The sequence below is a fragment of the Tribolium madens genome, unplaced genomic scaffold, assembly GCF_015345945.1.
Source record: "Tribolium madens isolate multiple individuals breed KSU strain unplaced genomic scaffold, Tmad_KSU_1.1 Scaffold_1;HRSCAF=32;Tcas5.2_LG8, whole genome shotgun sequence".
In the NCBI taxonomy this organism is placed as follows: domain Eukaryota; kingdom Metazoa; phylum Arthropoda; class Insecta; order Coleoptera; family Tenebrionidae; genus Tribolium; species Tribolium madens.
The window spans coordinates 2,214,667-2,232,835 of record NW_025400984.1 but is presented as its reverse complement, the minus strand read 5'-3'; the positions used below and the strand labels follow the sequence as shown (position 1 = coordinate 2,232,835).

The 18,169-nt window shown below is 29.3% G+C and overlaps 3 protein-coding genes and 1 pseudogene across 5 annotated transcripts in view; all 4 read left to right on the top strand.

Moving 5' to 3' along the window:
- Window positions 1–1,608: 1,608 nt before the first annotated feature.
- LOC123004059 lies at window positions 1,609–4,932 on the top strand. Its single transcript, XM_044397174.1, has 4 exons — window positions 1,609–1,674; window positions 2,538–2,632; window positions 4,305–4,484; window positions 4,704–4,932. Exons 1-4 carry the CDS (start codon window positions 1,609–1,611, stop codon window positions 4,930–4,932), a joined length of 570 nt encoding a protein of 189 aa, XP_044253109.1.
- A 1,881-nt stretch (window positions 4,933–6,813) lies between these two features.
- Window positions 6,814–8,778, top strand: LOC123004058 (annotated as a pseudogene).
- Window positions 8,779–9,084: 306 nt separating this feature from the next.
- Window positions 9,085–18,169, top strand: part of LOC123003737 — a 12,199-nt gene continuing 3,114 nt past the window's right edge. The window contains exons 1-4 of the mRNA XM_044396707.1: window positions 9,085–9,119; window positions 9,166–9,177; window positions 9,237–9,278; window positions 10,224–10,235. The gene's annotated coding sequence lies outside the window, so the exon portion shown is untranslated. The remainder of the gene's footprint in view (window positions 9,120–9,165; window positions 9,178–9,236; window positions 9,279–10,223; window positions 10,236–18,169) is intronic.
- LOC123003736 lies at window positions 13,034–17,333 on the top strand. Of its 3 annotated transcripts, none has more exons than XR_006412650.1 (5): window positions 13,075–13,144; window positions 13,201–13,211; window positions 13,291–13,386; window positions 16,953–17,131; window positions 17,191–17,333. XR_006412650.1 is itself a non-coding variant. In XM_044396706.1 (4 exons), the coding sequence occupies exons 1-4, from the start codon at window positions 13,082–13,084 to the stop codon at window positions 17,142–17,144; spliced, it is 366 nt and encodes a 121-aa protein (XP_044252641.1). In that variant the 5' UTR covers window positions 13,034–13,081; the 3' UTR covers window positions 17,145–17,202. The 3 variants fall into 3 exon arrangements, 1 of the variants encoding a protein (XP_044252641.1); XR_006412649.1 differs by lacking the exons at window positions 16,953–17,131; window positions 17,191–17,333 and adding exons at window positions 14,297–14,475; window positions 14,535–14,723; XM_044396706.1 differs by having other exon boundaries at window positions 13,034–13,144; window positions 13,201–13,215; window positions 16,953–17,202.

Here is an 18,169-nt window from a genome sequence, read left to right as displayed (position 1 = left end):
ACTTTCACGGGCTAAAAACGGATCAAATTAAATTTCAGAACGTTTAAATCAAAAAAATATGTTTTTATTACGGTGGTAGTTCTTAAAATAGCGTATACGCAGCTTAGACCGTCTTTAAATAATAAAGTAGGGAACGTTTGGTCCAGGAATAATTTAACTCGCCGACGTGCGGTAACACTTCTATTCCATTATCTCGTTCCTCAATTAATCAGTCTACCATTAAGAATTTATCGTTTTCGCACCTAGACCGATTTAATTGATAATATGACAAGTAGGCGTTGTATGCGAATTTCATGAAAGGTTGGAAGGTTTCATAAAAATAAGCAGAATGTAAGATTGTAATTTATGACGAGACCAAAATAAAATAAAACAAAAATTGCACTTCTTGGATATTTGGAAGGATATGTTATGTGAATAGTTCTCTAAAGTTTGTTAAGAAGAAAGTTAAAAACTGATTTTCGAGCAAATGAAATTGAAAGTCGGTAGACACCACCAAAAAATTAATTATGTTTTTTTTTCGTTAAAAATGTTACATAAAAATTGCAGTTAAATATTTTAACTACTAATAAGACAACAAGATTTTTATAGACAGTTTAATAAACATCGAGGACGATTCAACAAAAAAAAGGGATGCAAAATTTTTACACTTTTTTCTGTACTTGTTTTTGCCAATAATTTTAACTCATTTTTTTAACAATGTAATAGCAAGGAGCTACCTCAGAGATCATTTTTTTACAATTTGAATTGGTGAAGTTAAAGGCTGCGCTCTAAATTAAAATTTATTCGACGAACCCTCTATATCTCAAAAACTATAAACATTTGGATAAAGTAAGGTGAGTTATTTTTTTAAGAGTATTATTATTCTTGAGTACTAAACACAACGTAAGGTAAGTTGGCGCTTTTCGTAGTTCTCATAGTTCCGAAAGTTCAGTAATCATTTTGAAAATAAATTAGTTAAATCAAAGATCGTCGATTTTGATCACGTCCTAAATTTCAAAGCCGTAGCTACATTGGAAGTTAATAGTAATAGTATGGATCAAAATACACAAAAAAGGCTTAATAAACATGGGCAGATAAAGTAACGTTTCAGAGATATGGAATGTGATGATCTTTTATGTCTTTTTTAATTTTGCAAAAAGTGCATTTTCTTATCATAGTTGGCTAATGTTTTGTAAAATAAACATTAAGTATTTGACCGTTGTTGTTAAAGCCTGCAAGATCGCTTTAATCCTAAATATTTTTTACATCTTATGTAACTTTGTTTTTGTTTTTGCTAGAAGCTTCTTTTGTTTATAGAGAATGCAAATAAGTCTTTCGTATCTCCGATACCGTTACTTTGCGGATCTATTTTTATTAAAAAAATATTTTTTACTTATTCTTTTTATATCACCCTGTATTACTAAGATTTTTACTGTAGCATTAAACAACAACTTTATAGGCGCTTAATAATATTCTAAAGTATTGATTGTTCTACAAATATGAATTTTTTAATAACATTGATATGAGGAATTTTTTAAAATAATATAAAATAAAAAGCATAGCAAGTGTTTTTTATGTTTGCAATAAAATAAGAAATCTAGTCCATTGAATTTATCTGAATAGAGAAAAATGGACTTTAATTGTGCAGTTTTACTCCTATTTGGTGTCAGTATTATCGCAGACACTGACAATGTGGTAAAAATACACAAACAGTTAATTATTTCACAATATATTATTATTTTTTATAGGTAAAAAAACAGGTACGCATATAACGTAATACAGACTGATTTATACAGGATGCTCGCGGATTACAAGCAAATATTCTAACCACTAAAATAAAGGAGAAGTCAATTTGAAGATCAAACAAATTCTGTATGCAATTTTTTTGCAATTTTTCCTTATGATTTTCATAAGCCATTCAGTGTGTCTGCTCTTGTTATGTGGAAGTAAAAGTATCAATGAAAATAATTTGCATTGAATGTTGATCGTGAGAGTTATTATGCATAAAAAGTCGATGACTTTGTGCATAAAAAAATATCAGTTTAACGCGCTTTCGGGTAAATTTTGCACATCGATTCAAAATCAAATTATAAATCAAGTCATTATTTGGTCAACTACTCCAATGCCGAATTGATTAGTGTACGAGTATCACTTAGAAACACATCACTCACACATAATAACAACTTTTCTTCACTTGCATAATAAAGTACTATTATTTTTTCAAATGTTAATAAAAAATACCACTTAATTCCACCTAAATAAAAAAAAATCGATTCACTTAGCTATTGTTGCAGAATTATCTAAAATTTTAAAGTCTAATTGTGTTTTTAACACGGTATATGTCGGTAACTAAAAAACATTTATGAGAATGTTTTTCACTATTATTTATTATTTGGCATAACCTATCATTCCTTAAGATTATGCGTAAGTTAAGACTCACCTTGTATAAATAAATATAATAGGTATGTTTCGATYTTTTAATTTTTACAGACTAGAGAAAAGGTGTGTATAAATAAAATGATATCAAAACGTTTGATTGAAACATTTTTTTGAAACAGGTAAAAGGAAAAGCCAGTCAAAAAAATTTGGTTCAACCCAGAAAGAAACAGCTCGCTGATAAATTGAGTTCCGTAAATAATACAATTCAACCCAGGCTAAGAACTTTTTAGTAACAATAATAATAATAATCACAATATTATTAATAATACATTATGTCTTGAATAATTGTCTGCCAAATGGTTTCTTCTTTTTTTTGTCTAGTCATAATAAAATAAAATATCGCGTAGTAATATCAAAGCAAAACTCGTAGATAGCTTCATTGTGAGATATAACCAAGGACGTTATGTGAACATCTAACCTCCTTGGATATAATCAATTACTTAAAACTCAATTAAATTAATTTTTTTTTTATGAAAGCTATAAAATAGTATAAAAAATTCATTTCATAAAACTTAAAAGCACTTATTCTTTAAAATAATAANNNNTAATATACTACTAAGTACTATTAGTACTACTAAAACTTAAAAAGTGTAAATGGAACACCCTATTTTGTGTGTTTGTTTCTATTAGATTACTAAATTATCTATCAAAAATATAAACTTTTAAATGTCTAGAATTGATAAGTAAAAAGATATTAATTTTAAATACTAATTTTAACAACAATGCTTATCAATACAAGGTGCCCCAGAACTCGCGCTACAGAGAAAAATGCCATGTAAAGTACGATACCAGGAACATGAAAAAAATGATAAAAAATTCTATCTATAAAAATTTTGAAGTTATGAGCATTTAAATTTTGTACTTTGACTCTATTTATTTCTATTGGAAAAATAATTTTTCAAGTTTTTTGCTGCAGGCTATAGAAGAAGAAACAAGGAAGCTGTATCTTAAATTGTAACTCTGTTTAGTGTTATTTGTGGCTATTATTGGCACAATTTTTGTACATTTACTAAATAATTATAAAGAAAAAACATATACAAAATTACCAGTATCATTAAATAGACATAAAACATTTGACAGATAGAATTATTTAAACATTTTTTCCATCTTCCTGGTATCTTATCTTACTTGAATTTTTTCTCTGGGCGCGAGTTCGAACACACCCTGTATGTAAATGTGATTATTAAGTGATATTTCTTCCCTCTTTTGTCCAACTTTTAGATACTGAAATAATAGTTAATTTTTTTTATTCACAATCACTAATTTAATATGACGATTACTAACCTTTTATCCCTTGGGCGGTAATATGCAGTTTTTTCAACGTCAAGATTACAAAAATATTGGGAATTTTTTCTTTCAAATTGTAAAGTTACGTGTTACACATAATATTTTGCTAAATTAGTATTCAATTGCTTCTGTAGCTGTTTTTCTTACTTTTCGGGGAGTGCACTGCTCCATTTCAGCAGTGGTAATAAATAAATAAATAAATTCACACATTATTTCAATACTTTCTTTGACATTGCTGAAAAAAATATGTTTCGTAAAAAAACAACGAATTTTAAAAACTAAGCAAAATTGACCAATAAAAGTTTAGCTTAAAAACATTAAAACATGAATTAAACATTATGGTGTGTCATTAACAAAAATTTAAGTTCGTATAGTAACTTATTTTTGAGACACGCTGTTTGATTAAAAATAATTTCAAGGGGTGCCCTAGTTAATCTATCAATTTGCAATATACATTTTTTTACATTTTAACATTTAAATGTCAATAATGGACTTCACCAACTTGCTGGGACGCCCTGTCAGGGTTTTATTTATGTGAATGACCCTGGAGATAAATAAATATTGCTACATTATAGACTTATCTTAAACATTGAATTTCAGATGGCATGCAGTTCTGATAACGGCGAGTATTTTATGATAAAATCTAAAAAATCAAATCTGGTATTTGACGCGTCGAATGATGTAGTTAAAATTCAGGCTCCTTCTAAGTCTGCGACACAGTTATGGTCACTGGAAATGGCAGGACTTGGAAAATTTTACATATATAATCGTGCCACCGGGTATAAAACTTAATTTATGCATTAAAAATTAACGGGTGTTTTTAAATTTGGCGTCAAAGCTATCCATGAAAGTTCCATTGTGAACGAACCATCGTATTGAAAGTTGCTAATCTGACATTTGAGACCTCGCCGGGCTTATTAGAAATTGCATTACCACCAATGACGCCAAATCTAAATAAGCACCAGTTATTTAAAAAACAAATAAATAAAATATTCCAGAAACGTGTTGGATATTAGCGGTGGAGGTTCACCTGAAGCTAAACTAATTACCTACCCGAAACATTGTGGACCAAATCAGCAATGGTATATTAATTACAGTGGCATTACCAGTGCCGTTAAGGATTTTGTTGTTGATTTATGGCATGAGAGTTATAACCAAGGAAATGATGTAGTAGTATATCCTTGGCATGGAAGAGAAAGTGAATTGTTCACTTTTGAACCTGTTTAATTATCTTGTAATTATTTTTAGTCCATCTTCAATGTTAAAATTGCATTTTATCTTCTCTTTACTACATCTTAAAATGCAATTTTATCGTTTAGACAATAAAAACGTACTTGTTCACGTATCATTTTTTAACAATCATAATTATACCTATTAGTTTCTAACGTTTTTTGAGATTTTGAATTTTTTGGATTCAAAGAATTAAATTCATGTAGCAGTAAAAACGGTGAAGGTTGAATAAAATTTTATATTATATACAATATGTCCCCGGATTAAATTTACAAGAGAAAAAAAATATCTTTTATCCGCAAACGTCACAAAAGTGACCATTTTTATGACTAAATGACAAAAGTAAAAGTTTTACTTTTCAGACATGGAGTGAAAACACTGTTTTTACGCCTAGGCGTTTTCACTTTTACTTGACACTTACTTTGACATTTACCACTATTGTCTCTTTCTTGTCTCTTTTGCTTTTTCAACATTTTCTGGAGAGGTACAAGGTAGATTATCAGCATTCGACATTTTGCACTATAAACTACACCAGTTATTCACCAGATAAATCAATCAACACTTTCGAAATCTCAACACAAATTCCCAAACTGACGCATGACGTTTGTTATAATTTTATTGCAAAGCGTCCTGATTATTGAGGTGATTTACTTTGATTGTTGGTGTGTTGCTCTTTTCTCTCCATCTGAATCGTTTGCAGATAAAATAGTATATGTTATTTGGTGTAAAAGTGAGTTTATGTGGCTCAGATGAATCCATTTGCCTCACTCCGTTCGGCAAAATGAACGTTAAGCTTCGCCACATAAACAATCGCTTTTACTCCTAATAACATAATCTACTATTATTTTACGCCAAAACTGCTAAACAAAAACATTTTTTACTTGAAACGAGTTCAGAGGAAGGAAAAGTTTATTTTTTTCTTAATTTTGGACTTATATTTGTTAAAAACATAATTTTAATAAATGGCAACTCAAAGAAACACCTTTAAGTGAAGAAAGCAGTGATTCAATTAATTAATTAATTGTCAAGGTGTCATCGTTGTCGGTCGCGGCGGTCCTAATTCTAAGCCTTCCAGGAGTCAGGATTTTAATATTCTTAAATAGACCGACAAAACTTTATCACATCATCCTAAGGATAAATGGAGACAAACTTTGCCCTTTTTATGTTTATACCTTTTAGGGGCAAAACCCCCTTGATCCGTGCCACTTACGGCGTTTATGAATTGTTGCAATAATCAAGTACGTTAATACCATGGTTACCACTACATGTGCTAATACATCAGTGGCGTACGCTTTACTTCGAAAATAACTTTAATAAATTTTATTTGGAGAACGATTAAACAAGAATTTTTTTAATAATGTTTCCAGCATGTTCTCATTTCATACTACCAAAGGATTAAATTTTGTCGGTCTATTTAAGAATCACCCTGTATATTGGACTTGGTTTTCTGGGGCCATATTAAAAATTTGGTTTATTAACTACTATTGCCAGAAAGAATTAAAAATTAAGCTCCAAGAACAAATTTTCCAAACTGCTAATTCGGTGATGAATGCTGTATTTGAACACCTGCTATATTATTTTTTAATTTTTATAACGATGTTATTGTTAAATTAAATTTGAGTAARGCTAACCCAYCAAAAAAAACTAATTTCTRATGTTAATTTCTTATATTCAAGCCTGCCTYGGACACCCGGTATATTAATTAGGACCTATTCATCGTTTTACAATCAAACATAAAATTTTCAATAACACTGGTGATAACAGTCTTTAATTCTTTTTGAAATACTAAKATATAAAGTGTTTTTTTATGTTTTCAAACAGGACCTATAAACAGAGAAATCCTAACTATTGAATTTACGASTATCTGAATARTGAATYGAGAAAAATGAATTTTAATTGTGRAGTTCTACTCTTATTTAGTGTCTGTATTATCGCAGTTACTGACAATGTGGTAAATATACACAAAAGTTTAAATATCTACCACTTTCTTATTGTTTTCTTTTGTGTAGCTTTTTTACATTGTATTTTATAAGATTTTATTTAATTTTTAATCTATGATGGTTTAATTTAACCAAAACTAGTCCAATTTGTTTTTTTATTTTCCTAGTTAGGTCGACTTCGAATTTTAATTTCTTCTTCACGAAACTTACCCAACTTTGCAATGGTCACCGCTTTACTAATTTTTTTGATATATGTTTATATGAAACTTTTGTCTTAAACATTTGTATAAATAAATAATTATGTTTTGGTGATTTATTTTTTATAGACTAAAGAAAAGGTACGCATGCAACAAAGTAATATTAAAACGTTTGATTGAAACATTTTCTTGCAATAGGCAAAAGGAAAAGCGGGTCAAAAAAATTTAGTTCAACTCAGAATAAAACAGCCAGCTGATGCATTGGGTCTCGTAAATAATACAATTCAACCCAGGGTAAGAACTTTTTAGTTTAGTTTTATATTGACTTAAAATTTTAATTTCTGTAAYTTGTGGTGTGTTCTAACCACTTGTGATATTTTTTCGCAAATCTTCTTAAAAGTGATAGCTTAGATTATGGAGGAATAAATTTATTTATCCATAGTCACTCTATAAAGAYACTTTGTTACACACTTTAGATGCGTATAAAGTACCACTTTATTCACTAGTGGAATAAAGTTACTTTTAATAACCAGCGCACCGCGTAACAACTTACTACGTTTAACCGAAAGCACATTTGGCGTGATGTTTAAATGTCAGTTTAATTTTTAATTAAGTTTGGAATAATTTGGAATAATTAATTTGGCCTGTGATTGTGGATAAAACGTTACATTGCAGTCGTGTGTTAGTCGCGTTTTATCCACTTAAGAACATTCTTGCGTGGATAAAACGCTACGTAACACACTCTTACAATAAATAACTATTGAATACACATTGAATTTCAGATGGCATGCAGTTCTCAAAACTGCAAATACTTTATGATAAAACACAAAAATCAGGTCTGGTATTAGACGCATCGAATGATGTAGTTAAAATTCAGACTCCTACCCGGTCTACGACACAGCTACGGTCACTAGAAATGGCAGGACTTGGAAAAGTTTACATAGTTAATCYTGCCACTGAGTATAAAACTTAATTTATGCATAAATAATTATTTAAAAACAAAAAAAATATGTTCACAGAAACGTTTTGGATATCAAAGATGGAGTTTCAAAACTTTCAAATGAAGTTAGACTAATTACCTATCCGAAARATTGTGGACCCAATCAGCAATGGTTAATTCACAGGTATGATTATATTTGGAGTGTRGTTGAAGATTTTGTTGTTGATATATGGCATGAGATTTATGATCAAGGAAATGATATAGTGGTATATTCTTGGATTCATGGAAAAAAAGTCAACTGTTCACTTTGGAACCTGTATAATTATTATCTTGTAATTTTTAAGTATAATTTATTTATGCTTAATGTGAAATAAAATTACGAAACAAACTTTGTTGCTTTTATTTTTCTCTGGGGCGCGAGTTCTGACACACTCTGTGCTTTTAACAATAAAATTAAGATTTTTACTTTATCATTAAAAAACAACTTTATAGATGCTAAACAATATCCTAAAGTATTGATTGTTTCATAATCAAACATAAAATCTTTAATAACTCTGATATTAGAATTTAAAAAAATTTCAATTTTGTTGTAACAAAAAAAAATAAAAAGCATATTAAGTGTTTTTTTATGTTTGCAAGAAATATAAAATGTGAAACCCGACCCACTGAATTTATTTGAATTTTGTAGAGAAAAAAATGAATTTTAATTGTGCAGTTCTACTCCTATTTGGTGCCTGTATTATCGCAGCTACAGGCAATGTGGTAAAAATTCTCAAAAATTAAATTAAGTTATAGTATTTTATTAAATACAGAATGATTCAAAAAAGGCTACGAGCCTGATTGGTTGTACAATTGGTTGTACCATAATAATACGGYAAAATTTATCGTCTGGAAGGCTGATTCTGTTCTTTTTCCATATAATTTACATTAGCAGATGACATTTTGCAGCCTTTTAGGTGTATATATTTTTTCGATGATATGGTATTTAAAGTCTCTKAAGCTCGAAGTTTTATATGAATCATTCTGTATAAAACGAATTATTTAAAAAATGTGTTTGTGAAATAGCCAAAYACGGAATCGAGTCCCAAAAATGCAGTTGGAACCAAGGTGAGAATTTTTTAATGAAGCGTTATTTTTATTGAATTTATTGTAGGCTAAAGAAGAGGTATGTATGTAGCAAAATAATAATAAAACRTTTTAATTGAAACATTGTCTTCACAATAGCCAAAGAAAGAATCGACTCCTAAAAATGCCGATTCACCTAAGGTAAGAATTTATAATATTAAAGGACTCGTGTCCTATACAGGGTGATTCTTAAATAGACCGACAAAATTTTATCCTTGGTAGTATCAAATGAGAACATGCTGGAAAAAATATTTAAAAAATTCTTTGTTTAAACGTTCTTCAAATAAAATTTATTAAAGTTATTATCGAAGTAAACCGTACGCCACTGATGTGTTAGCACAGGTAGTGGTAACCATGGTATTAATGTACTTGATGATTGCAACAATTCATAAACGCCGTAAGTGGCACGGATCAAGGGGGTTTTGCCCCTAAAAGGTATAAACATAAAAAGGGTAAAGTTTGTCTCCATTTATCCTTAGGAAGATGTAATAAAATTTTATCGGTCTATTTAAGAATCACCCTGTATCTACTGATAAGAATTTTACAGCTCTCGGAATGTGGGTATGGAAATTTGATTTTTTTGTAATAACTTTGGAATTATTTGACCAAATATTATAAAATTTGGAACATGTCCCTGTGACAACATACCCTTTAAACTGGTAAAAATTGGTGTTAAGAAAGCAAAAAAATAAAAAACACAGAAAATGTGACCTGCAACTGCTGGAACCGGAAATTGAGTGGATGTATCCGGTTTTCGTGATTACCAGTTTAAAGGGTATGTTGTCACAGGGAAATGTTCCAAATTTTATAATATTTGGTCAAGTAATTCCAAAGTTATTACAAAAAAATCAAATTTCCATACCCACATTCCGAGGGCTGTAAAATTCTTATCAGTAGATATAGGACACGAGTTATTACTTAAATTAACATCATTTGATGGGTCATTTTTGAGGTTCAAATATTGCTTCATATTTATGAATAACCCTGTATAAATAGGAAACACTAGTTTCACCTGTTTCTATAGATGTACTCCTATAATATTTTTTACACTAATTAAAAAATTTTTATTGCTTTATTTTTTGGTAGGTTAAAGCAGAGGTATGTATGTAACAGCACAAAAACGCCCAGGTAAAACATTTTTTTGCAATAGCCAAAAGGAGAATCGAATTCAACAAATTTAATTCAATCCAAGGTAAGAATATGATTGAAAAAAAAGATGTTTTTGTGTATTATTTTTTATAGGCTAAAGAAGAAGTACGTATTTAATAAAACAATATCAAAACGTTTAATTGTAACATTTTCTTGCAATAGGCGAAAGGAAAAGCGAGTCCAAAAAATTTAGTTCTTCCTAGACTGAAACAGCTCGCTGATAAATTGGGTCCCGTAAATAATACAGTTCAACCCAGGGTAAGAACTTTTCAGTCTAGATTTTTATTAGAGGTGAATTTGATCCATAGCTTTTAAGTGGATGTTACGAACATAAGTAAAATGGTAGTAACAAAGTCGGTGATAAAATCTGTATTCAAAAAGAGACATGTTTTGGCAAAACTTTTGTCATCATCAGCTTAGATCGAGAAAGGGCCTTGTAAAATATGTGAAACAAATAACTAACGGAGATTTACCAAAAGCTCCAAAATAAAAATATAAAACTAGAAATATAATAATTATTCCTGCGAAACCTTCTTATCCCTTTAACTTTCTTTCACTGAAATAATGTGATTATTTTATTCATGGTACTAAATTTTTATTTCAAAGCTTTTTAAATTTGTTGGTAAATTTCTGTTAGTTAATCTTGATTTAGGCTAATAATGACAAAAGTTTTGCCGAAACATGTCTTTTTTTGTATAAACATTTTATTCCTAAATGTGGAATTGACTTTGTTACTACCATTTTACTTACATTTTTATAGTGTGTACTAATCACTTGATATTTTGTTGTTTATTTGCCAAAAATCTTAGCAGGTGGGATGCGGTCCTTATATTGGCAGCGGTCAGACATTTATGATAAAACACGTAACATCAGGTCTGGTGTTGGACGCTTGCAGTTTGGAAGTTAAAATGCAYGTACCTACGCGGTCTAGGACACAGTTATGGTCACAACAATCGGCAGGACTTGACAAGTTTTATTTAGTTAATCGTGCCAATGGGTATTAAAATTAATTTACATACAGMATGCTCCAGAACTCGCGCCCCATAGAAAAATGCCATATAATGTAAGATACCAGGAACATGGAAAAAATGTTAAAAAAGAAATTATCTATAAAAATTTCGAAGTTATGAGGGTTTAAAGTTTGAACTTTGACTCTATTTATTTCTGTTGGATAATAATTTTCCAAGTTTTTTTATTATAAGCTATTAAAATAGGAAACAATGAAGCTGTATCCTAAACTGTAAGTCTGTTCAATGTTATTTGTGGCTTTTATTGACAAAATTTTTGTCCCTCTACTAAGTAATTGTAAAAAACATATGCACGATCATCAGGATCATTAAGAAGATATAAAAAAATGTCAAATGTCAAAAAATAAATGTCAAAATTTTTTGACAGATAGAATTTTTTAAACATTTTTTTATGTTCCTGGTATCTAACCTTACTTGAAAATTTTCTCTGGAGCGCAAGTTCTGGCGCACCCTGTATAAATAATTATTAAAAAATAACAAAAAAATATGTTTACAGAAAAGTTTTGGATATTAAAGATGGAGGATCACCTTATGCTAAACTAATCACCTACCCAAAACATGGTGGACTGAATCAACAATGGTATAATAACTGCGGTCAAATTGCCAGTGGTATTACAAATCTTGCTATTGCTGTTCAGGGAAATAATGTAATAGCATGCAATAGCAACTATGGAACCCCTACCGAAATGTTCACTTTTGCACCTGTTTGTTCAAATAATTGTAATATTTTTTGAGTATGATAACTTATTATGCTTAATGTGAAATAAAATTACGAAACAAACTTTGTTGCTTTTACTTTAATTTTGTGATGTCAAGAAACTGAAATGATTGAATTTGATAAATAGAAGGAAATAGAAATAATCCTTTGACAGAGTTACGACCACTTTCATAATAAATTTTAAATTTGTTTTAAAAATTAAAGTTTTCATTAACATAAAATTGGGTTTCATAAACACTATATAGACTTTAAAAATACTTTAAATTAAAGTGTTAAAGGAGACTTTAACTTTGATAGTTTTAAATCGGGATTTACACTATGGTAGTGTTTCGTCTAGGTCAAGTTCATCCTCGGAAGAACCTGTAAGAAGAAAAAAAATTTACATAAAACGGGAAAGATTGGAATTGGGCAAAACCATCCCCAGTTCCACTATTTGTTTTTAATTTAAAAGTGATCGTTGCAGTATCCTAAAAAAAATTATACGTTAGCATTTTTATGGTCTTGTAAACATACATAAAGTATTAGCGCTGCCATAAAAATGTTGTTAAAAATACCGTACATAGCTTTTATACCATTTAACATCAAACCTATTATAATTCGAAAAAATAAGTTTTTTTAATGATGCCTCACTTAAGTCATGTTTCCATTAAAAAATCGATTTGGCTTAGTATTTCAAAAATTTATGAACCAAAAAAGATTATAAAACCTAACATGCATAAGTAGTTTTTTTTGAGCTTTTTTGAAACCGTTTTAGCAAGTTTTAACCGGTTCTATACATAATAGCAACCCTGTATGTATTTTTTACAATTTAAAATTAAGATGTTTATTCTGTCATTAAAAATCAACTTTATAGACGCTTAACAGTATCCTAAACTACTCATTGTTTTACAATCAAACATACAATTTTCAATAACACTGAAATGAAAGTTTAAATTTTTTTTTTTTAATACCTACTCAAATAAAAAACATAAACGTTTCTTTATGTTTGCAAAAAGTAGTTATAAAAGAAGAAATCCGATCCATTAAAGTTCTCCGTTGAATAGAGAAAAATGAATTTTAATTGTGCTGTTCTACTCCTATTTTGTGTTTGTATTATCGGAGCTACTGACAATGTGATAAAAATACACAAAAATTTAAATAGTCACCAGTTTATTATTGTGTTTTGTAGGTAAAAAGCAGGTGGGTATGTAAGCTTAAATACACAACAGAAACAGTACAAGATATTAAAACATTTGATTGAAAAATGATTTTGAAATAGGCAGAAGAAAAAACGAGTAAAAAAAATTCAGTTCAACCCAGAGTAAAACAGCAAGCTGAAGTATTAGGTCCCGTAAATAACACAATCCAACCTAGGGTAAGAACTTTATAGCCTAGATTTTTATTAACTTAAATTTTAAGTGCGGTAAAATTTAGTGTGTTCTAATCACTTCTAATAAAAAAGTCTTAGCTGTGTCACTCTGTATAATATACAAGCTGAGTCTGTAAAAAGATATTTTAATTTTATGTCAAAAATTAATAGTTCCTCAAAAATTAGCGTTTGCTATAAAAAACTATGTTTTTCTCAATGCATGTGAATTTTTTGAGAATTATTCTATTATTATTTAATGTCTGACCAACTTTCGAATGGTGAATTCAAATGTTTGTTTCAAGTTTTTTTTTTGGAAAGACGGAACTGTCATTTCATATAATCATGTAGGCATCTTAGTTTTTTTGTTTCAGATGTTGTTAGTTTTAATTTATTGTAGAGTTTGTTACTTTGTTAAATGTTTTTTACACTATAAGACAAAAATTGGTGATTTTTTTCAACAGTTTTACAAGATCTGCCGTTTCCGCTAACTAAATTCAGGATTCAGGAACTTAATTCCAAATCCAATCTTTGAAGAGCTATATCTCGTGAAAATAGACTCAAACAATTTTTTGCCCTTAGTTGGATGTCCTTTATCATTACCCAAGAGATGGTCCGACACTTTTGAATCACCTGGATATAGTTGCTCAATGAGCTTAAAATTTGGTGTAAGAGCCTTTTGTCGTATTTGTCACATAAAAGTCAGTTTACAGAAAAATAGGTTTTTTTGAAAATTTCCAAGATTACTTAATTTTTCAYCCCTAAAATTGTGTTAGAAATTACTCTCTAACCAAGCAAGGCTYAATTCCAAAAAATGAAAGCAAACATTTTTTATCTTTTACAAGAGTCGTTTCACCGATTCGGGAACACATTGTAGATAAAAAAAATATTGTTGGACGTCTTGAACTGTAAATTTCAGATGGCATGCGATTGTCAAAACTGCGAGTACTTTATGATAAAAACCAAAAAATCAAATCTGGTATTAGACGCTTGCGATGATGTCGTTAAAGTTCAGGCACCTACTAAGTCTGCGTCACAGTTATGGTCGCTAGAATTGGATGGACTTGGAAAATTTTATATAGTTAATCGTGCCACCGGGTATAAAACTTAGTTTATGCATAAATATTTATTAAAAATTAAATAATATATATTTACAGAAACGCTTTGGATATCAAAGGTGGAGGTTCAAGAGCAGATAAATTAGTTACCTACCCAAAACATTGTGGACCGAATCAGCAATGGTATATTAATGAGAAGGGCAATATTTACAGTCCCATTGAGAGTCTTGCTGTTGATCTATGGCTTGAGTCTTATAATCAAGGAACTGATGTAGTAGCATACCCTTGGAYCTCTAAAAGAATAAGCCAAGTGTTCACTTTTGAACTTGTATAATTATCTTGTAATAATTTATTACGCTTAATCTAAAATAGAATCACGAGACAAACTTTGCTTTGTTGCTTTTATTTTCATTTTGTGATGTTTCAAAAAGTCAAAAATGTTAAAATGTCGATTGGCTTTCTATTATTGCTGAGATTATGCCACGAAGTTTTAATTTTGACAAACAAATCACCAAATACAGGGTGAATAAAAAGTATGGAAGCAAGCATTTTTTAAGCGGTTCCATACATAATGGCAACTCGGTATATATTTTTCATAATGTACTTTCAAGATGTTTATTCTACGTATCATTGAAAAACAACTTTATTGACGCTTAACAATATCCCCAAGTATATTCCCTGTTACACAATCAAACAATTTATTTACAATAACACTAAAAGRTTTAAAATTTATAAAAAAATTAAAATACTAAAATGAAAAACATAAATGTTTCTTTGTGTTTACAAAAAGGATAAAAGGAGAAATTTGACCTACTGAATTTATCTGAATATTGACCAGAGAAAAATAAATTTTAATTATGCAGTTCTACTCCTATTTGGTGTCAGTATTATCGCAGCTACTGGCAATGTGGTAATAATACATCAAAATTTACTATACGTACTAACTTTTTTTTAAATAGACAAACAGGTAGTTATTTATAACACAGGATAATTTACATAAAACTACGAACTTGACTAGTTCTACTATTCTACTTTTGGTTCTATTCAAAGTTTGTCAGGCTTGTAGTTTTATGTAAATCACTCTGTAATACAAAAATACATGTACAGTTTGTTCCCGGATAGGTGAATCAACTTTTGTAAAAGATAAAAAATGATCGATTAATTTTTTTTTTTGAAGTTCAGCCCTGCTTAGTTAAAGATTAATATCTAACATAATTTTAGTTTTGAAAAACCAAGTATGCCTTAAAAATAAAAAAAAATATTTTTCTTTAGAATAGAGTGCCTTTTGTGTTGTAAATACGACAAAAAGTTATTAAAAAAAGTTGTATAGAATCAACATCTAGGCCCGTAAACTAAATTTCAAAACCATCGGCCAACTTAAATTTTTAATTTTTTATGTTTATTAATTCAGGAACCAAAGAATTAGTTCTCTTATTACGAATAAAAAAAAACTACATTTAGGTTATTACTGACTTATTAGTACTAAATAATTTTTTGACGGTTCTGTTAATAAAAAGTAAGTATCTCAGAAAAAATAAGAAAGCATAGGTACATACAGTGCGATCAAAAAGTCCGTCTATCAAGCAAGCGTAGAAATTTAAAACGTATGTCTGTGGAAGATAAAATGTCACAATGACAAATGAGAAATGTCAAAATAATTTTTATGTAAATTATGACAGGAAACCGTGGTGAACGATTTTTATGAATAAACACCAACAAAATCTTATTTTAGCTTGTTTTGAGACGTTTCATAGAATAATTCAATTTAATTAGCTCAATATTTTAATTTTAATAAAATAATTTTTTGACATCTAGATAACATACGAACTGCCATGCAACATACGTCCTCAACTAAGACGCCTACTTGATAGAAAGTCTTTTTGATCGCACTGTAGTTGGCTGGTGATTTTGAGCCTKTACAGTATGATGAAAAAAAGGCGCCCGTGTTAACCTACACGTTATAAGTGATCTWTTATTAAAGACGAATTCGAAGACCAAAATTGGATTTGTGCTCTTATCAGTCAGATATAGACTTTCCTTTTTAGAAAAGACAAATCTAAATAATTAACAGTTTTAAAATAATTTRATTGTTAAAGTCTAGATTTTGATACAGTTGACGGTGTTCTTAACAAATGTGTAAAAAGTCTATTGAAGTAAACTTTATTGAACATYTTAGGATACCATTTCTTGGCTCTATTTAATCTATTTAGACCATTTTTGAAATAAATGATGGTCACAATGTTTCAATAAAAAAGGACGCGCCTGTTTCAATCGTGGGCGTCTTTTTTCCACCATAATAACTGTTTGACGCATTTTTTCAAAATGTGCAAAACATACCTACTTACTTACTTGATTTTTCAAAACTAAAATTATGTTAAAAATTAATTTTTAACCCAGCAGGGCTGAACTCCAAAAAATAAAAACTTAAATCGAGAATTTTTTATCTTTTACAAGACTCGTTTCATCTATACGAAGACACACTGAATATCGCTGGACATCTTGAACTTTAAATTTCAGATGGCATGCAGTCATGATGGAATCCAGTATTTTATGATAAAAAATCCACATGCAGGACTGGTATTAGACGCTAAAGAAAAAATCGTTAAAATTCAGACTGCTACTCGGTCTGCGACACAGTTATGGTCACTAGAATTGGCAGAACCTGGAAAAGTTTACATAGTTAATCGTGCCACCGGGTATAAAACCTAATTTACGCATAAATAATTACTAAAAAACAAGGAAACGATGTTTACAGAAACTTTTTGGATATTATCGGAGGTAAAGCTAAAAATGTAGCTAAAGTTATCACTAACCAGAAACAATGTGGGCCGACTCAGCAATGGTTTATTTATAGTAGTTATAAGAATAACTACATGACCACTATTAGAAGTGCCGCTGGAGATTTTGTTGTTGATGTCTATAATGAGAAAGAACATCAAGGAAATTATATAGTAGTATTTCCTTTTCATGGAAGAAATAATCAACTATTCACTTTGGAACCTGTATAATTTTTTTATAATAATTTTGAGGTATAATCTATTATGCTTAATGTGAAATAAAATTACAAGAGAAACTTTGTTGCTTTTATTTTAATTTTGTGATGTCGAGAAATTCAAATCATGGAATTGTAAATATATAAAAAAATATTAAACTGTTGGCAGAAAAATTTTTGCTTTTCTCTTGGTTTATCTTTTTCCCCGGACAAAAAAATATACCTAAGCTATAGCACAGAACTTGCGCCTCAGAGAAAAATGCCAAGTGAAATAAGACATGTATCAGAACATGGAAAAAAATGTTAAAAAATTCTATCTATAAAGTAAGTCATAAATATGAAACAATAATTGAACTCGGGAACTCTAAAGGAGGATCCTTTTTGGGTTAGTAGTTTTTTTCCTTGTAAAATAAAAAAAAAACAGTTAAAAAAGGCATTATTATCCAAAGTAACAAAGCAATAAAAAAATTTATAATAGGAGAAAAATAATAAATTAAAAAATTACACATGCTAAACAATATCCTAAAGTATTGATTGTTTCATAATCAAACATAAAATCTTTAATAACTCTGATATAAAAAAAAAGCATAGTAAGTGTTTTTTTTATGTTTGCAAAAAGTATAAAATGTGAAATCCGACCCACTGACTTTATTTGAATTTTGTAGAGAAAAAAATGAATTTTAATTGTGCAGTTCTACTCCTATTTGGTGCCTGTATTATCGCAGCTACAGGCAATGTGGTA